This window comes from Temnothorax americanus, unplaced genomic scaffold (genome assembly GCF_048541705.1).
Source record: "Temnothorax americanus isolate GAGA-0224 unplaced genomic scaffold, ASM4854170v1 Scaffold73, whole genome shotgun sequence".
Lineage (NCBI taxonomy): Eukaryota > Metazoa > Arthropoda > Insecta > Hymenoptera > Formicidae > Temnothorax > Temnothorax americanus.
In genome coordinates this window covers 20,199-41,936 of record NW_027509796.1, presented here as the reverse complement: position 1 = coordinate 41,936, position 21,738 = coordinate 20,199, and the positions used below count along the sequence as shown (strand labels likewise).

The 21,738-nt window shown below is 32.6% G+C and overlaps 1 protein-coding gene and 3 long non-coding RNA genes across 6 annotated transcripts; 2 read left to right on the top strand and 2 right to left on the bottom strand.

Moving 5' to 3' along the window:
- On the top strand, positions 1 to 4,901 carry LOC143906531 (uncharacterized). The gene is given in 5 exon segments (XM_077422679.1): positions 1 to 556; positions 1,143 to 1,402; positions 1,405 to 1,484; positions 1,888 to 2,025; positions 2,260 to 4,901. Coding segments are annotated over 5 exon segments (894 nt in total). The 5' UTR covers positions 1 to 270; the 3' UTR covers positions 2,390 to 4,901.
- A 176-nt stretch (positions 4,902 to 5,077) lies between these two features.
- LOC143906535 (uncharacterized) lies at positions 5,078 to 7,216 on the bottom strand. Its single transcript, XR_013259559.1, has 2 exons — positions 7,104 to 7,216; positions 5,078 to 5,458 (listed from the first exon to the last, which is right to left on the bottom strand). It is a non-coding gene; the product is annotated as an uncharacterized LOC143906535 (long non-coding RNA).
- Positions 7,217 to 7,239: 23 nt separating this feature from the next.
- LOC143906533 (uncharacterized) lies at positions 7,240 to 21,667 on the top strand. Of its 3 annotated transcripts, XR_013259556.1 has the most exons (4): positions 7,240 to 7,388; positions 7,492 to 7,682; positions 15,979 to 16,118; positions 21,653 to 21,667. It is a non-coding gene; the product is annotated as an uncharacterized LOC143906533 (long non-coding RNA). The 3 variants fall into 3 exon arrangements; XR_013259557.1 differs by lacking the exons at positions 15,979 to 16,118; positions 21,653 to 21,667 and adding an exon at positions 7,775 to 7,793 and having other exon boundaries at positions 7,242 to 7,388; XR_013259555.1 differs by lacking the exons at positions 15,979 to 16,118; positions 21,653 to 21,667 and adding an exon at positions 8,436 to 10,632 and having other exon boundaries at positions 7,243 to 7,388.
- On the bottom strand, positions 11,182 to 13,798 carry LOC143906534 (uncharacterized). The gene is made up of 2 exons (XR_013259558.1): positions 12,332 to 13,798; positions 11,182 to 12,234 (listed from the first exon to the last, which is right to left on the bottom strand). It is a non-coding gene; the product is annotated as an uncharacterized LOC143906534 (long non-coding RNA).
- Positions 21,668 to 21,738: the final 71 nt, after the last annotated feature.

The following is a 21,738-nucleotide window of genomic DNA, read 5'->3' as shown; positions in this document are numbered from 1 at the left end:
TTTTTTTTGAACAGTTAAAACAGCTAGACAATAAAGTTTCTCATATGGCAATTTTCTTTGGAAGTATTAGCACCACTGCCACTGTTTTGTTTTTCTTAAAAACCTAGTGCTTCCAAACTTTTGAACGGTAGTGTAAGTTTTTTGATACTTTTTTTTGTCGGCGTAGGTTTCTCCGGTAAATTTGCGCGTAAAACGTTTTCGTAATTTGTCTCTTTGTAACAATACGCTCATATAACAGGTGTCTCGTCGCGACAACTTGGACAGCGCAGGATGTCGCAGAGAGGACGTCTTCTGTTGCAACTGCTGCTCGGTCTGGCTGTGCTGAAGGAGTCGTCCACGTCCGGCGGTGCCGGTGGTACCGTTCACGAGGGCGAGTCCTCTTCTCGCCAGGCACCGCATCATCGACAGAAGAGGGTCTTCTGGTTCACGAACGACGGTCGTATCGCGCTGCCACCTGGCACCGTGATGACAATCACGCCAACGTTGGCGTTGCCCTTCGTCCGGCACCCGCCTTACGGTTTCCTCAGCAACATGACCATCAGTCTGCCGTTCACGAGTGAGTTTGTCCGTGTGATTAACCCAAGAACGGTCATATCATTTTCTATTTTGCATAAACGATCATCGGGGGTGACTTTTACAACCCAAAAGTCATATTATTTTTAATTACATATTGAATATTTTTCATTGTTCTCTATAATTTATTAGTATTTGAGGACAGTATGTATATAGATTTATTCAATATTTTTTAAACAAAGAGTAAGGAGAAACAAAAAAAGTACATTAACACTGAACTACCAAAGATTTAACCAATATACCTCCTATATATAAGGTCTCGTACCTATATATTTCTACCGAAAGGATTAAAATGAAAAAAGGAGAGAGAGAGAAAACAAATTAATTATCTATATATTTCAATAAAAATTAGAGAAAATTTCAGAAATTGTGATGTTCTAAAAATAAATAATAATTATTTTAAAAAATGTCAAAGTTATCTTGACCTCCTTGATAGTTCTAGTGTTAAAATTATTGTAACGTGAGCTTCATTTTTTCGACACTGAGGAATCATCCCAGGTGACCATTATCCCGGATTGATCCTACAGAAAATCGCGATGTTAGAATCATCACGCGTCTTTCTTTTCCAGTCGACTTCGATAAGCTGGGCCTGACGGATAACGAGAACCCGTACGGCGCTCTGCCGCCGAGCTTCGACAGGAAGCTGAAGGGCCGGCAGGCCGGCATGATGATGGCGGATTTCATCGCGGCGTTCATCAAGCGCAGATTACACAAACGGGATGCGACGGAGGTACCGAGAAATGCGTTCCACGGCGGCGAACGGGCCCTGCTTTACGGCACCGCCGAGGATATGCTGAGCACGCTGGGAATGAACGGGAAAGCGTGCCTGTTTTGAGGACGATCTGCGAGGTTCAGGGACACCATCTGAACAACTTTGGGCTGATCGGTGAAATGCTCAAGTTATTCTTCACGTAAGTGAAGGATAAACATTCCGGACTCGCGTGTAGAGCTCTAACGCGGAAACGGGTGCCTGGTTTTTTTTCTTCTTTTCATAAATTGTCACCTGGGATGATTTTTACATCTGAATTAAAAGTCATTGTTATTAATTACATATTTTTGATTGTTCTATGTACGATAATTTATTAGTACCAGAGCACTACGCCACGCGCACGCCATTTATTCCGTTACTGTGGCATGAGCTTTATTTTTTCGATACTGTGAAAATCACCACAGGCACCCGTTCCTGGATTAAAGTGTATTGGAAAAGCGCCCTGCCGAATAATTTTGTTCCATAACTGGAAATAGTTATAATAAACCGTATTTAAAACCGTATAAAAAAGCGTCACGTTAAATACAAACGTTTTGTCTTTATAGCGCCAGCCGATCGCCGTTCGCGAATCTCCTCAAGGAATACGTCGAGGCGGAGAACCGCGGGAAATTTCATGGCGAGTGTTGGCCCTACTTCAAGGACTGTCCGAAATCTTTATTTCTGCCGTCCAGCAACAAGTATCAGTTAGTAATGTTCTGATTAATAAAAATAAAAATCTGCCATAATTCCTCGATTATTATTATCGTTCAACAGAAATTGATATAGCTTAAAAAATTTTTTTAAATATAGCCCGCAAATTACAAAATTAGATTTTTACTTTACTCAAAGTATCCCTCGACAAGCTAATTTCGCTAATCTGCTGTTCTTGTTCTTAATCCTTATTACGACATTAAAGAAACTGTGACTCTGCTTTTCAGGAAAGATTCGTTGCACGAAGAGGAGGAAGAGGAGGATGAACATTGGAATCAAATCTCCAACGATCTCGACGAAGAGCCTCTCACGAGGATATCGGGGCAGAACACAAAGGACACCGTACAACCCATGTAGTTTTAGTATAGGTAATTATAGTTGTTCTCGGTGGTCCACGCGCAAAAGTCTCGTCCTCCCTCTCCCGAGCGCAGATTTTTTCACGAACTCCATTCAAGTAAAATGAGAACTCTGTCTTAAAAGAGGGAAGGGGAACTGACTTATCCTCATTACTGTTAATCATCATCCAGCAAACACCAAGTAACGTGTAGCTTACACGGTGTTTGATGGGCAGTTTTTGTTCGGCCCATAGTCGATTGACTCTGAATCCATCGCGCACGAGAAGATATCGCTTAATTAATTAACAATAAGCTATCGATCGGAAATCGCAATTAAATGATGTGCGATTAACATGCCCTGTAAATACGGAATCGCTGTAAATGCGAGACGCACGTACGGGAAGAATTCGTACGACTCTGGCGAGGAAAGGCTGCTAGATAACTAAAATAGATAACAGAGCGCGTGGATAAAGAGATTACCATTATCGTGACCATGATAATATGATAGATTGAATTCTTGGCCGAAAATGTTCGTATAATGCTACATACATGTACATACCGTCGCATCCGTAACACGAGAAACTGTCAGAAGTTTCGGCTAGTCGCCGGCATTGTAAAACACGTGACGCTAACGATTGTTGTTTTATATGCTTTGTTGTTTTGTACAGCATGAGAATAGCCATATAGCTATAGCTGCGTACGGTACGAATGTTCGTACAGGACCGCGAGGAGAAGCACAGATCAACGATAAAGCGTCGGTCTCGTGCATTTGTGTGTTCATACAGGGATGAAAGTAGAATAATAATTATTTCCTCTCGCATGCGTAGGTGATATAATTTATTAATTTGATTTACATATTATATAATAATTAATATAAATATATATTTCGAGCGAATCGTTGTATATATAATTGAACTCTTGTTAAACGACTATCGAATAATTATAATTTAATTTCTTTCACACATAATTTTATACGATAAGTTACGATTTATAATCTAAGTCTTGATCGAAATTTTAAGCTTCTAAGCTTCTTCGTGAAATTCTGGACATTGGCATGCGGACACTTTTGGGACAATGTCCTGTACAATGAGGCACTATCACGGCACGTACCGGATATTCGAGAATTCCGGACACCCTGCTGCCATAATATTGTTACGGCCGCGCCAAGACGCCCGCGCCCGGAGAAAAAGTGAAAAAGTCGCGAGTCGTCAAGGGGACGACTTCTTCTCCGGCTCGCATCTACCGGGCGCCTCGGCGCGTGCGTAACAATATAAATTATATAGTAATATGTATCGGGGTACAGTTGCTTCGTCATTACTAAATGTAAAATTGAGCTATTTATGAAATATTGTCGCGTGGACAAGTGTAAAGTATAAATAATAATTACAATAAAATATATTTTTTAGAAATGCGACTTTCTATGTACTTCAACATAATTCTTCCATATAAAAATAATAATAATATATACAGAGATGAGAGAGAACGACCCTGTTTTCGAAAAAAATTTATAGATAAAAATATAAACTGCTGTGATAAATTGATAAATGAACTATTATACTACTAATTATATTATTCATTAAACTTTTATTTTTTAAACTTTTTATTATTTCCGACAAGCGATACAAGTCGACACGAACGTTGTTCTATCTTTCTTTTTTGGCAATGAGTAACAAAGACAAAACGACACTTTTTGTGTCGACTTGTGTCGCTTGCTGGAAAAGCTTCGCTTATTATTGAGCAGATTAAGGGATATTATAGATAATTATCACGATATGGATTATAAGGGTGTCTGGCAATTTTTCAGAAAGCTAACGTGTGAAGGTAGATTGGTTCAAACTGAAAGGAAAAGTCACGTACTATTTTGTAAAATTCGCTATAGTTATTGTGTAATGAATTGATCTGTTTGAGCCAATGGGCGTGTAGAAAACGATAGGCCGTACCGGGCCGGACTCGGTGGGCACGTGAAAAGGCTTAGTTAGGTTGAATCTCTCAGCAATGGTGAACATCATCTGACTAACCTGGCAACAATAGGTGGAGTCAGGCAGTGAAAAGCTGAGATGAAATCTTATGAAGCTAATGGAGCCAGCTAACGGAGTTAGCTGGCTCCATTAGCTTCATAAGATTTCATCTTACCTTTTCTTAAGTAGCAAGATGACATCTAAAGAAGTCTTATTGACACGTCAAAGATATCATTAAGACGTTATTATCACTCATCCAATGGCGTGTTAGTCACTCTGCTACCTGGGCGTATACAACGTACCGGCGTACCAGCGTAAGGAACTTGGCCATTCACAGGTTTTACGCTCGTTTTCGTTACGCCACACATGTGCATAAGGAAATAGACCAATCAATTTTCTTATATTTACGCATTATGTGTTGTGCAGAAGTGTGTGCTCTCCGCTTTAGCATATATATATGTATTTTATATATATATATATATATATATATATATAACGTATTACATATTATTTGTTAAGAATACATCCAAACGAATCAAGATACACGGTAGTGTCTCGCGCCAAGTACACGCAAAGCGAGACTACGCGATGCGACGAGTTGCGAATACTCGAGATGTTAAGATCTCAATAACGAGTGAACGGATCAAGTTCTAAGTAGGCTTGATCGATAGCTTGGGGTCGATTTATATAATAAAAGTGTTTTTACTTTTCCCTTACGTGCTCTACGAGCGAAGATATTTCGACCCAAAGTCCAAATGTGAAAATTTTTTTATTAAGATATTATACGTCGTCGTCTCTCAATCAGAGAAACGTAACTTTTATTACTTTTAACGGTAGATAGCTCTTGATTTCCGATAAGTCGCGCGCGCATTATTATCGATCTAGTAGGTAAATTAAGTCAATATATAGACTTATCGGTATGTATAACGACAGAATTAAAGCAATGTGAAAGAATCGAACTATTTAAACGTATGTTAAAAGAATATATTGTACCTCACGTAGAAGAATTGAGAATTGATGTAAAGACATTTGATATAAAAAATAGCTAAGAGAAGGCTAATAAAGCTCAATCTCCCTCTCCCTCTTCCTTTCTCTTTCCCTTTTTTCCTCTTCGTCCACGCTCTCTGGTTTGTCTTGCCAGCGTCATCAGAAATTATTACGTATATATTGTATGCATATCAATGTTTACTTACATTGCATAATTTTAATAATATAGTACACATTCTAAAAACCTTTTGAGGGACAAAATCACTGAATGTGTTATTATAGTATGAGTAAAATTGAAAATAGAACGCAAAAAATATCATTTTTTACGTAATCAAAATCTCGGAATTGACTGTACCGATTTTATTCGGACTGGTTAAACAGCTCGCAATCGACAGCTTATATCGATTATGTCAGAAAAATGCCCTCAAATTATCAGAAAGCTGGTTAAGAGTTTCAGAGATATTTTACTCAAAAGCTTGACGGAAAGTTCCAGACAAACTTGGCATACATAGCACCTTGACATTTATGCATTGACGTAGTTAGTTCCTTTTCCGTTTACTTGACATCGCTTGACATTTGAAAATGATTTTACATATGCGTCCGATATTAAAGTTTAGCGGATATTATTCCTATTGTGAATGCGTAAATGCGTGAATACATTATGCAAATAAAGTAGATATGACAATGTCTAGACAGTAAAAAATTTAATGTCCCAGAAAGTCCACTCTAAATTTTGTGTTAAAATAACTCATTCATCGTGTTATTTTAACACAAAATTTAGAGTGGACTTTCTGGGACATTAAATTTTTTACAGTGTAAAATTAAAATCAATACTCATTTATACGCATATATTGCACGCGTGAATTATGTATATGTATATGTATATGTGTCTAAATAAAATCTGAACAAGGATATTCCAATGTGTTAAGTCAGTACACGATAGCATGCGTAAAATACAATGCAAAATAATTATAATATATTTATATTAAAATAAATGGGTAAGTAATTAGAAACTTGATAATGAAATTAACAAGTAGCAAGTAAAAAGATTTGGGACACGGTCAACAGTGCGTAAGTTAACGTTATATCAACCTTTAATAACTAATAAGATACATAATTGTATAATACATCGGACGGTTCGCTTGTGTTTTGAGTCGTCTTCAGCGATGTGCTAACAGTCAAAATCAAAGAATAATCAGCAGTGAAACTTTCCACGAAAAAGTGACATTTGATTAATAATAATCATAGTTTGTGATATGATTGAAACAGAAATAACAGTCAGGACAAAGAAAGTAAAGTCACACACTCACCAGAGTTCAGAGAACGCGAGAATAAGAAACGTATATTCGTAACTTTGTATCTTCAAATTAGTTTTAAAGTTTAGTTTATTTTATTTAAGCTGTAACTTGTGAGTTAATATATTGAATATTCAATTAGTGAGAAAAGAATCCGAATAAAATCAAAATTAGAGCAAATACAATGCGTGCGTGTATGCGTGCAAGTTTCGTACAATAAGTAGATTTACGCTTGCCAGCATATATTCTAGCTTGTATATCTCTATTTAAATTGAAAATAATTGATGTAAAATATATAAGAAACATTTTTTTTCAATAAACTTAGAATGTTTTAACTATGTTAGTTCATATATACTTACGTGAAGATATATTGTATAATATATAATATAAATAATAATTATATTTTACATATCAGATATTAAAATAACAATTGTTTTACCTTTTTAATTAAATTATTTTACAACATATCTAAAACTCACACAATAATAATACTCACAAGCATAAAATGATAACACATAGTAATTTTTTTATATTCTCTTTCTGAATTCATTCTGTTATTATACGCATTGGCAAACTCCTCAATAATTTCCACGATTGTGTGGTAAATATCACGGAAGCGTCGCAGTTATTCAAACATTTACAATTTTAATCGGCTGCGTCATTATCATGTATGTAGAAGTATAATACATAACACAAAAACTATAAATATAGAGGAGATATGATTTAGTTTCGACTTCACTCTTGAGTGTTTCAATTGCCACGGTGCTTCCACTCTTTATTGGTACGTATATGTATATAATATTAAATTGTATTTGATTATTTTCTTTATTTTACATTTATGTCTGTTCTTTTTTCAAAAAATAAATAATGACAATTGGTTGTAGAACTTGTCTGTTTCGAAAAAATAAAGATACTATGAATCGACCGAACTTGTATAACGTCGATGATGAAGAAGAAATTGTAATCTCTGGTATTGCTGGCCGATTTCCTAACAGCGACAATTTAAAAGAATTTCAAGAAAATCTTTTTAACAAGGCGGATCTTGGTTCGAGCGATCATGGACGGTGGAATAATTGTAATAATTTTTTTTTAACATTAAGGAGGTTGGTTGTTCGAATCAATATGATAAGAATTAGTTCAAATTTATGGAGGATATTGTCTATATAGGAATCTGTCGTCCATGCCAAAGTTGAAGACAATTATCTGCATGGTTGTCGAGTAATTACGCAAAAATAATTACGCAAAAATATTACGACACCTGTAATGTAACAAAGCCTATTAAAAATGACAAGAATTTAATGAGAATAGATGCAAATAATTTTTTATATATTTAGGAAAGACTTTTACGAAGATTGATAGTTATCAAAAATTGTAAAATAAAACAGCATATTGCATAGTGCATATTGCATATTGCAACGCATTTTGATTTTAATTGTACAAACAACTTTAAAACTTTAATTTAAAACTTTAAGAACCTTAATTTAAAACCTTAAGAAACAGCTAATTAAATGCATTCCACATATTTATGTGCTAAAACTCGTTTATTTCATGCGTCGAAAAATTTGATTATTTAGAGTTTTCTCTCGCAATGGTCCCCTCTCGCCGCCTGCCCTGCAATGTGACAGCAACCAACCTCCTTATATTTTCAAAACTTAATTATTAGGAAAAATATTCGTTTTATATTATCATATATATTAATCGTAATTAAAGATTTGCAATATCTAATCCAATCATTTTTAAAAACGATATCAGAATCCAAGAAAATTGCGCCCTACATATACGTACACAATGGGTGAATCTTAATGGATGCACCAACTTTTCACCATAGGAGATGAGTTACCGACCGCAACTGTAATGAACCGAACGATCCATTAGGTGACACCAGCTTGAATCGACCGCTTCGATCGACGAGTCCGAGGTGATGTACAGGCAAGTTAAAAACTGTGAATCAAATAACGTATATCGTGTGTACATACTTTTCTAACATATCCAACTGTCTTACGCATTTTCTTTTTACATATAATTTTATTTAATAACACGATTTCTTATTATTCTCCATCTATGCGCAACGTATTTACCGCATGTACTACGTTTACGCAAGCGTTACTTTTGTAGAGTGACTTACGAATTCACTCGTTTACGCGAAGTAAATTATCATAAGTTACCACAAAATTCTGTTTACGCGTAAGAATTATTGTAAGTTACTACAGAAAGTAACGCTCGCGTAAACGTAGTAAGAGTATCTTTTTTATACGATTTTTTTTTAATATTTATATTTTAATACAATTTTACTTGGTGGCGATTTCTTTTCACGCTTACGCGGAACATTTTAGCGCGTAAAAAAAAAGTTAAATATAAGCGGAAAAAAAATAAAAATATTCTACCATTCTTATACAAAATTGAGCAATTCTACTTTTCTATAAGAAATACTTTACTGTATACTTTATGGATATAAAAATAATAATGTAAAAAATTAGAAGTAATAACAGTGGACTTCCGCTCCACCCTTGAAGTGCCACCAATAGCGCTTTAGGTTTTTTTGCCTGGACCCGTAATGTACCACATTTTTAGACCTTTTTCAGTATAAAGGTTTAAACAGATGTACTAAAGTCATACTGCGTGTAAAAACGCACACAGATGAAAAATTACATCAACGTGTGACCGTACGCAACACATTACCAATTTATCATGTTTTTACCTCAGTGTGCGTGCTCGAAATGGTTTCCCTCCAGCCTCTCACAAAATGTAGTCTTTTTTAACACGATGCACCCGGCGCAAGACCCGTGGACTTATCGCACAACAAGCTCGTATAATTAAATCCTTCAGATCTTGAGCACTAGCAAGTCGCGTTGTGCAAACTTAATTACTGCACTAAGAACCGAAAAACAGTAATAATTCCTGTATTTTTGCTCATTCTCAACTTTTAATCTTTCTTACAGTAACCATTACGCGCTACTACAGTAAACATTTTTTCAGTAACCAGTACGGATCTCACAGTAACCATTACGATAAAAATCAGTAATGATTCCGGTGCAATAAATAAAAAAAAATTTCTTTTTATATTTTCAAATAAGTCTTATTTTTTTAAATATTTTTATAGTTTAATTTATATTCGTGGTTTTGCATATTCTATTTTATTAATTAAAATTACGCATTGTTTTACAATTTTTGAAAACACATTGACGGGAAACGGGATTCAAACCTAAGATTCCGGAATGACAGTTTAAGGGGGTAGTACAGTCTAGCGGAGGGTCAATTTCAGGATTTAATTGTGACAAAGTGGTAGGCCAATCAGGTTTATGGTGTATACGATATTGAAGTACATGTTTAAGTGTATTTACAGTATTTTTTATATGGAAAAATATTAAGAAATATAGGAGTTATGAGTCATCTCTTCGCGCGCGCGCTCGACTACGGTGTAGCTAGAGTAGCTCCTGTACGGTGTGCCTGAAATGAAAAACGCAAAAAAAGTATTAAATTTAAATGTAATCCCCACCGGTTGACGTTCGAAAATTGTAAAAATGTTAAAAATTGTGAAAGTTATAGCACTTAACAAAAAGGAGTTTATTTTGATCTTTTTGTTAAATGCTTTAACATCGTGTTAAAAAAGACTACATTTTGTGAGAGGCTGGAGGGAAACCATTTCGAGCACGCACACTGAGGTAAAAACATGATAAATTGGTAATGTGTTGCGTACGGTCACACGTTGATGTAATTTTTCATCTGTGTGCGTTTTTACACGCAGTATGACTTTAGTACATCTGTTTAAACCTTTATACTGAAAAAGGTCTAAAAATGTGGTACGTTACGGGTCCAGGCAAAAAAACCTAAAGCGCTATTGGTGGCACTTCAAGGGTGGAGCGGAAGTCCACTGTTATTACTTCTAATTTTTTACATTATTATTTTTATATCCATATAAAGTATACAGTAAAGTATTTCTTATAGAAAAGTAGAATTGCTCAATTTTGTATAAGAATGGTAGAATATTTTTATTTTTTTTCCGCTTATATTTAACTCTTTTTTTTACGCGCCTAAAATGTTCCGCGTAGCGTGAAAAGAAATCGCCACCAAGTAAAACTGTATTAAAATATAAATATTAAAAAAAAATCGTATAAAAAAGATACTCTTACTACGTTTACGTTTACGCGAGCGTTACTTTCTGTAGTAACTTACAATAATTCTTACGCGTAAACAGAATTTTGTGTAACTTCTGATTAATTATTCGCGTAGGGAAAACGATGAATTCGTAAGCACTACAACCCAGTACTGCTTGCGTAAAAGTTAGTACATGCGGTAAAACTTTATACGCAAACAAAAATCCGTAAACGATTTCACGAAAACAAAGCTTTTTCTATGAGGAAGCAAAATGACTAAAAACACGTTTCTTGGCACTTTTGACACCGTTTATTTAAAAAACCAGAGCCAATTTAGTATTTTCAAGGCCAGCTTCTTGTTCAGCGAAACCAAATTAGTAAAAAATACCTATTCCCTTAAAAACAATCTAAAAACGATAAGATTTTGTTGACCAGTGTAATATACTTATTTCTACATAAAAAATAATAATGTTTTTAAGGATTTATAATATGCATCTGGATCGTTTTCAATTATGATATTAGAAATAACAAAAAGCCATAAAAATGTTTGAATTAATAAAAGATAATTTTTAATTTTTAACATAAATTACGAAAATTGTTTTATATGTATATATATTGTGCGCGTATATGTAGGGTTACGCAATTTTCTTGGATTCTGATATCGTTTTTAAAAATGATTGGATTAGATATTGCAAATCTTTAATTACGATTAATATATATGATAATATAAAACGAATATTTTTCCTAATAATTAAGTTTTGAAAATATAAGGAGGTTGGTTGCTGTCACATTGCAGGGCAGGCGGCGAGAGGGGACCATTGCGAGAGAAAACTCTAAATAATCAAATTTTTCGACGCATGAAATAAACGAGTTTTAGCAAATAAATATGTGGAATGCATTTAATTAGCTGCTTCTTAAGGTTTTAAATTAAGGTTTTTAAAGTTTTAAATTAAAGTTTTAAAGTTGTTTGTACAATTAAAATCAAAATGCGTTGCAATATGCAATATGCAATATGCAATATGCTGATTTATTTTTACAATTTTTTGATAACTATCAATCTTCGTAAAAGTTTTTCCTAAATATATAAAAAATTATTTGCATCTATTCTCATTAAATTCTTGTCATTTTTAAAATAGGCTTTCGAGAGTTACATTACAGGTGTCGTAATATTTTTGCGTAATTAATTAATTACTCGACAACCATGCAGACAATTGTCTTCAACTTTGGCATGGACGACAGATTCCCATATAGACAAATATCCTCCATAAATTTGAACTAATTCTTATCATATTGATTTGAACAACCAACCTCCTTAATGTTAAAAAAAAATTATTACATTTATTCCACCGTCCATGATCGCTCGAACCAAGATCCGCCTTGTTAAAAAGATTTTCTTGAAATTCTTTTAAATTGTCGCTGTTAGGAAATCGGCCAGCAATACCAGAGATTACAATTTCTTCTTCAGCATCGACGCTATACAAGTTCGGTCGATTCATAGTATCTTTATTTTTTCGAAACAGACAAGTTCTACAACTAAATGTCATTATTTATTTTTTGAAAAAAACAGACATAAATGCGTAAAATAAAGAAAATAATCAAATACAATTTAATATTATATACATATACGTACCAATAAAAAGTGGAAGCACCGTGGCAATTGAAACACTCAAGAGTGAAGTCGAAACTAAATCATATCTCCTCTATATTTATAGTTTCTGTGTTATGTATTATACTTCTACATACATGATAATGACGCAGCCGATTAAAATTGTAAATGTTTGAACTAGCTGACGCTTCCGTTACGATATATTTACCACACAATCGTGGAAATTTTTGAGGAATTTGCCAATGCGTATAATAACAGAATGAATTCAGAAAGAGAATATAAAAAAATTACTATGTGTTATCATTTTATGCTTGTGAGTATTATTATTGTGTGAGTTTTAGATATGTTGTAAAATAATTTAATTAAAAAGGTAAAACAATTGTTATTTTAATATCTGATATGTAAAATATAATTATTATTTATATTATATATTATACAATATATATCTTCACGTAAGTATATATATGAACTAACATAGTTAGAACATTCTAAGTTTATTGAAAAAAAAAAAAATGTTCCTTATATATTTTACATCAATTATTTTCAATTTAAATAGAGATATACAAGCTAGAATATATGCTGGCAAGCGTAAATTTACTTATTGTACGAAACTTGCACGCATACACGCACGCATTGTATTTGCTCTAATTTTGATTTTATTCGGATTCTTTTCACTAATTGAATATTCAATATATTAACACTCACAAGTTATAGCTTAAATAAAATAAACTAAACTTTAAAACTAATTTGAAGATACAAAGTTACGAATATACGTTTCTTATTTTCGCGTTCTCTGAACTCTGGTGAGTGTGTGACTTTACTTTCTTTGTCCTGACTGTTATTTCTGTTTCAATCATATCACAAACTATGATTATTATTAATCAAATGTCACTTTTTCGTGGAAAGTTTCACTGCTGATTATTCTTCGATTATGACTGTTAGCACATCGCTGAAGACGACTCAAAACACAAGCGAACCGTCCGATGTATTACAATTATGTATCTTATTAGTTATTAAAGGTTGATATAACGTTAACTTACGCACTGTTGACCGTGTCCCAAATCTTTTTACTTGCTACTTGTTAATTTCATTATCAAGTTTTTAATTACTTACCCATTTATTTTAATATAAACTAGCATGCCCCGCCGGGCTTCGCCCCGGCCCCGGGTTTTTTTTTTTTTTAATAGTTATTATGCTATTCGGGGCGGAGACGAATCCAACAAATCATAGATCATTAAAATCTGTCCAGCCGTTCTTGAGTTATAAATGGTGTAACTAACCCGACTTTGTTTTATATATATAGATATATTATAATTATTTTGCATTGTATTTTACGCATATGCTATCGTGTACTGATTTAACACATTGGAATATCCTTGTTCAGATTTTATTTAGACACATATAATTTGCATAATTATTAATGTCTACTAATGTGATTACCAATTAAACGATAATATGTTTGAAACATACAATCGTTGCTGTTGTTTTAAGTAGATGTATAATTCGTAAAAGCTATTTATGTATTTTTCTTTAAAAAAAAAGGAAAATATAAATATACTTTTCGATTCAATGTAAACAATTATTCTTTACCTATTTAATGTAAGGATTAATTGCTTACATTGAATAGAAAATTATTTATAATTTTCTCTTTTTTAGAGAAAAAAAAACAAAAATAGCTTTTATGAGTTCTACATCTATTAAAAACAACAGTTGCGATTGTATGTTTCAAACATACTGTCATGTTATTTGGTAATCATATTAGTAGACATTAATAATTATACGAATTACACATGTAATTAAAGCAACAGAATATGATAGCAGTTTTAACATCACATTATTATAATGTGATAACATGAACAATAGTTGCAACTAGGAATTGTGTTACAAACAACGCAATATACAAAATTTCGACAACAATATTAAATAATCTAAATAAATTCACTTGCTTTTAAAACAACAGTTTTCTTATTCTTAGAGCAAGCATCAGTGATTTATTTAAACGTAAATATAATCCATCGAAACGTATAACTTGTCTGTTGAATAATATATCCAGTCCAATAAAATATAAATTAATATATATCAAATAAAAATGCTTTTAAAACAACTATTTTTTTATTCTTAGAGCAAGCATCAGTGGTTCATTCAAACGTAAATATAATCCATCGAAACGTATAACTTGTCTGTTGAATAATATATCCAGTCCAATAAAATATAAATTGATATATGTCAAATAAAAATGCTTTTAAAACAACTATTTTTTTATTCTTAGAGCAAGCATCAGTGGTTTATTTAATCATTAATATAATTGAGCGAAACGTATAAGTTATATATATTGAATAACATATTTAATCAATTAAAATATATTTAAGTTTAATATATAATTATATACGTAACGTTGCTTTATCTGTATGAAAAATGTAATCAAATAATTTTGTGTTTAATTTAAAAACAAACTGATACATTTCAAATAAAAATACTTTTAAAACAATCACTTTTTTATTCTCGGGGCAAGCGACAATAATTAAATCAATCGTACGTATAACACAACTAAACGTATAATTTGTATATATTGAATAACATATTTAATCAATTAAAATATATATAAGTTTAATATAATTATACATAACATAACTTCATTTGTATGAAGAATTCAATCAAATAATTTTGTGTTTAATTTTAAAACGAACTAATACATTTCAAATAAAAATACTTTTAACACAATCACTTTTTTATTCTCAGGGCAAGCGACAATGATTAAATTAATCGTACGTATGAAACAACTAATTACAATGTAATTCAATTTGTAATTTAGTAGCGTTCTTACAATTCAATATACGTTTAATGCAATATCCTATATCATTAATTGAAATTTATATATTGTTCTGGGACATTAAATTTTTTACTGTCTAGACATTGTCATATCTACTTTATTTGCATAATGTATTCACGCATTTACGCATTCACAATAGGAATAATATCCGCTAAACTTTAATATCTGATGCATATGTAAAATCATTTTCAAATGTCAAGCGATGTCAAGTAAACGGAAAAAGAACTAACTACGTCAATGCATAAATGTCAAGGTGCTATGTATGCCAAGTTTGTCTGGAACTTTCCGTCAAGCTTTTGAGTAAAATATCTCTGAAACTTTTAACCTGCTTTCTGATAATTTGAGGGCATTTTTCTGACATAATCGATATAAGCTGTCGATTGCGAGCTGTTTAACCAGTCCGAATAAAATCGGTACAGTCAATTCCGAGATTTTGATTACGTAAAAAGTGATATTTTTTGCGTTCTATTTTCAATTTTACTCATACTAACACATTCAGTGATTTTGTCCCTCAAAAGGTTTTTAGAATGTGTACTATATTATTAAAATTATGCAATGTAAGTAAACATTGATATGCATACAATATATACGTAATAAATAATAATAAGAGAAATAGGATCGTAACGATATACAAACAATTAGAATCAAAAGCCATGCGATCCAAGCTTAGGTCTTTGAAAGCCTTATATTAGTTTCTGTATACATATATGTCTATATATATATACATATAATTTTTTCAACGTATACAGAAACTAATATAAGGCTTTCAAAGACCTAAGCTTGGATCGCATGGCTTTTGATTCTAATTGTTTACGTAATAATTTCTGATGACGCTGGCAAGACAAACCAGAGAGCGTGGACGAAGAGGAAAAAAGGAAAAGAGAAAGGAAGAGGGAGAGGGAGATTGAGCTTTATTAGCCTTCTCTTAGCTATTTTTTATATCAAATGTCTTTACATCAATTCTCAATTCTTCTACATGAGGTACAATATATTCTTTTAACATACGTTTAAATAGTTCGATTCTTTCACATTGCTTTAATTCTGTCGTTAGACATACCGATAAGTCTATACACCCAGAATTCTTGGTACTTTTTTTATATTTAGATAGAGCGAGCCAAACTGAGTCGAAAAGTCATGTACCATTTTGCAATTTTCGCAATAGTTGACGAGTTATTAATGATTAAAAATCGACGTATTAGCCCGCCCTCCGCCAAATCCAAGCGCGCGGCGAGATGCGGCCGCCCCGCGGTCGGCGCGCGGGCAGTTGTTTACTACAAGCGGCGATGATTACCGTGATTACGCACGAGCGGCGCGTAACGCCGGGCCCCTGTCCTAAGCGATGATAGTTTAATTCTCGCCTTTTTTAAATAGAAATACAATTTTCTAACAACATAGAAAATTTTTTTGTGCGTACGTATGTACATATGTGTGCACATGCATACACAAGAAAATATCAATTCTACTGCTTAAAAAAGCGATTACTCAATTTACCTTTTTTTTTTTAGTAAGTAACGGTTGTCTTTAAACAAGAATATTTTCATGATAATAGTTTTAAAATGTACAAATTTTAGAAAGAGTCTTTATTATGTACTCGAAAGAAGAATTTATACTTCTTCAAAGAACATAATAAAATTTTATCAAAGAAAAGTCAAAATAATAAATAAAATAATATGAGGACCCTCGAGATTAAAATAGGAGAAGGCTATGAGGGTCAGACGCAGATCACAGTGCGTAATATCAGAAATAAGTGATTTATTTGTCGTTTTGATACATTACATCGATCCGTACGTTTCGGCTCAGTTTTGAGCCATCTTCAGCGGTAGTTACAGAAATTAAGTTACACGTTCTCCGTACCGTATGGTGAGTTTACTGATTCAAAGTATCAGATACATAGACCAATTGATCCATATCTGTAAATTTGTTCAATTAATGTTGAGATATTAAAAAGATCCCTTAGGAAACTCACCATTCGGTCTGAAAAACGTGGAATACAGAGCCATGTATACATAATGAATACTCTCTGCGAAAAGACTTGACGATCTTTATCGACACGACACATGCACAGCAATGATATGAAAGGTCTTGCAAGAAGAGGCATGTCGTAGGTCAACACACCGGCGAGGATTATAACAAAGCACGATTTGACACCGTCTCAAAATGACACGGATATTTTGCATCATGCATATGTCACGGTTTTGTAATCCATGCTCATGAACTTCGGTCGTTGGCAAATCGGGGTTTTACTATTGGTACATGCAATATTGTGACAGTGTCAAATCGTGCTTTGTTATAATCCTCGCCGGTGTGTTGGCCTACGACATGCCTCTTCTTGCAAGACCTTTCATATTATTGTGTGTCGTGTCGACAAGATCGTCAAGTCTTCTCGCAGAGAGTAGATATTCATTATGTACGCATGGCTCTGTATTCCATGTTTTTCAGACCAAATGGTGAGTTTCCTAGGGGATCTTTTTAATATCTCAACATTAATTAAACAAATTTACAGATATGGATCAATTGGTCTATGTTTCTGATACTTTGAATCAGTAAACTCACCATACGGTACGGAGAACGTGTAACTTAACTTCTGTAACTACTGCTGAAGATGGCTCAAAACTGAGCCGAAACGTACGGATCGATGTAATGTATCAAAACGACGAATAAATCACTTATTTCTGATATTACGCACTGTGATCTGCGTCTGACCCTCATAGCCTTGACTTCTCCTATCAAAATAATTAGCAAATTGAATTTTTGTTTTAATTTTGTATTCTTAACTGAAGAACTGAATAATTAGAATGTAGAATATTATTTATTTTAAGTAATATTATCAAGAAAACATTTTTTGTAAAAATCATCGTTACTTAAAAGAAGAGAAAACTGAGTAATTGGTTTTCTTAGCACTCGAATGATATTTTTTTACGTGTGCGTATACGGCACGCCATTTTACTATTTAATATCATCATAAAAATTCTATCAAATTAAATCGATACTTAAAGAAAAGAAATTATTATTATGTCTAGACGTACTTATAATTTATCGAATTATTATTAAGCTATAATTGAAAATGTAGAATTACAATTATGTCTAGACAAAATATTAATTCTGAATTTATTTTACGTTATGACATAAAAAATTTTCGGGAATTAAAATTATGTACATAATTGTAATTCCCGAATTTTACTTATGTGCGCAATTTTAATACTTGAATTTCTATTATGTACACACAATCGTAATTCTGGACGTACTTTTTTTCTTTTGGTAAGTAACGGGGTTCTTTAAGAAAGAATATTTTCTTGATAATAATCTTAAAATGTATTCATCACAAATTTTAGAAAAAGTCTTTATCATGTACTGGAAAAAAGAATTTATACTCCTTCAAAAAACATTATACTATTTTATCAAAGAAAAGTCAAAGTAATAAGCAAATCAAATTTTTGTTTTAATTTTATATTTTTAATTGAATAGTTAAACAATTAGAATTTAGAATATTATTCGTTTTAAGTAAAGAGAGTGATGAGTGTATTTTATAATTATTATAAAAATGAAATATTCTTTGCGAAGATGACCGTTAAAAGAAAGGAAATGGAGTAATTGGTTTTCTTAGCACTGAAATGATATTTTTTGAGCACTTCGAACAGTTCTTGCATTAAAATATAAAAATATTTTAATGCAAAGTGGATTAGACCTACTGGGGACACTACTTAAAAAAAAATGCGCCATGTTTTCTACCGCAAAGTGGTGTGAAAATGATAGCGTTCTATCATTTTCTTGCCACAGAAAAAAAAATTATTTTTTGGCTCGCGATCTTATATCGCGATTGCTATTCATGCACAATTCACACGCAAAAAATATCATTCCAGTGCTAAGAAAACCAATTACTCCATTTCCCTTCTTTTAACGGTCATCTTCGCGAAGAATATTTTATTTTTATAATAATCTTAAAATACACTCATCACTCTCTTTACTTAAAACAAATAATATTCTAAATTCTAATTGTTTAACTATTCAATTAAAAATATAAAATTAAAACAAAAATTTGATTTGCTTATTACTTTGACTTTTCTTTGATAAAATAGTATAATGTTTTTTGAAGGAGTATAAATTCTTTTTTCCAGTACATGATAAACATTTTTTCTAAAATTTGTAATGAATACATTTTAAGATTATTATCAAGAAAATATTCTTTCTTAAAGAACCCCGTTACTTACCAAAAGAAAAAAAGTAATTCCAGAATTACGATTGTATGTACATAATAGAAATTCAAGTATTAAAATTGCGCACATAAGTAAAATTCGGGAATTACAATTATGTACATAATTTTAATTCCCGAAAATTTTTTATGTCATAACGTAAAATAAATTTAGAATTAATATTTTGTTTAGACATATAATTGTAATTCTGCATTTTCAATTATAGCTTAATAATAATTCGATAAATTATAAGTATGTCTAGACATAATAATAATTTCTTTTCTTTAAGTATCGATTTAATTTGATAGAATTTTTATGATGAAATTAAATAGTAAAATGGCGTGCCGTATACGCACACGTAAAAAAATATCATTCTAGTGCTAAGAAAACCAATTACTCAGTTTTCTCTTCTTTTAAGTAACGATGATCTTTACAAAAAATGTTTTCTTGATAATATTACTTAAAATAAATAATATTCTACATTCTAATTATTCAGTTCTTCGGTTAAGAATACAAAATTAAAACAAAAATTCAATTTGCTAATTATTTTGATAAGAGAAGTCAAGGCTATGAGGGTCAGACGCAGATCACAGTGCGTAATATCAGAAATAACTGATTTATTCGTCGTTTTGATACATTACATCGATCCGTACGTTTCGGCTCAGCTTTGAGCCATCTTCAGCAGTAGTTACAGAAGTTAAGTTACACGTTCTCCGTACCGTATGGTGAGTTTTCTAAGGGATCTTTTTAATATCTCAACATTAATTGAACAAATTTACAGATATGGATCAATTGGTCTATGTTTCTGATACTTTGAATCAGTAAACTCACCATACGGTACGGAGAACGTGTAACTTAATTTCTGTAACTACCGCTGAAGATGGCTCAAAACTGAGCCGAAACGTACGGATCGATGTAATGTATCAAAACGACGAATAAATCACTTATTTCTGATATTACGCACTGTGATCTGCGTCTGACCCTCATAGCCTTCTCCTATTTTAATCTCGAGGGTCCTCATATTATTTTATTTATTATTTTAACTTTTCTTTGATAAATTTTTATTATATTCTTTGAAGAAGTATAAATTCTTCTTTCGAGTACATAATAAAGACTCTTTCTAAAATTTGTACATTTTAAGACTATTATCATGAAAATATTCTTGCTTAAAGACAACCGTTACTTACTAAAAAAAAAAAAGGTAAATTGAGTAATCGCTTTTTTAAACAGTAGAATTGATATTTTTTTGTGTATGCATGTGCACACATATGTACATACGTACGCACAAAAAAATTTTCTATGTTGTTAGAAAATTGTATTTCTATTTAAAAAAGGCGAGAAACTATCATCGCTTAGGACAGGGGCCCGGCGTTACGCGCCGCTTGTGCGTAATCATCGCCGCTTGTAGTAAACAACTGCCCGCGCTGACCGCGGGGCGGCTGCATCTCGCCGCGCGCTTGGATTTGGCGGAGGGCGTGCTAATAACGTCGATATTAATCATTAATAACTCGTCAACTATTGCGAAAATTGCAAAATGGTACATGACTTTTTGACTCAGTTTGGCTCGCTCTATCTAAATATGAAAAAAGTACCAAGAATTCTGGGGCACCCTGTATATTGACCTATACTAGATCGATAATAATGCGCGCGCGACTTATCGGAAATCAAGAGCTATCTACCGTTAAAAGTAATAAAAGTTACGTTTCTCTGATTGAAAGACAACGACGTATAGTATCTTAATAGAAAAATCTTCACATTTGGACTTTGGGTCGAAATATCTCCGCTCGTAGAGCACGTAAGGGAAAAGTAAAAGCACTTTTATTATATAAATCGACCCCAAGCTATCGATCAAGACTACTTAAAACTTGATCCGTTTACTCGTTATTGAGATCTTAACATCTCGAGTATTCGCAACTCGTCGCATCGCGTAAAAGAGTCACGGTGCGGTCTCGCTTCGCGTGTACTTGGCGCGAGACACTACCGTGTCTCTTGATTCGTTTGGATGTATTCTTAACAAATAATATGTAATACGTTATATATGTAGGTCCGGAAGTATGTTCCGGGACTTTTATTTTTGATATCGGTATATTCCGGGACATTTGGCAGTTTCCAGGACTGTCCTGGAAAAAATTGATGTTCTACGGCAATTTTCGGGACAGTTTTTTGAATCTGATTACATATATATGCGTTATATTCCAGGACTGTACATTTCAAAAAACGTAAACAGTCCCGGAACATACCTCTGGACCTACATATATATATATATATGTATATATATAAATTTATTTATATAATATAAATGAATATAAAAAATATTATTTCTAGGGTCACGTGGTTTCGCTTTGACGCTAGTGTCAAAAAATGAAATTGAATTTATTCAACATCAAGCGTTGACGCTGAATCGTCGTTGA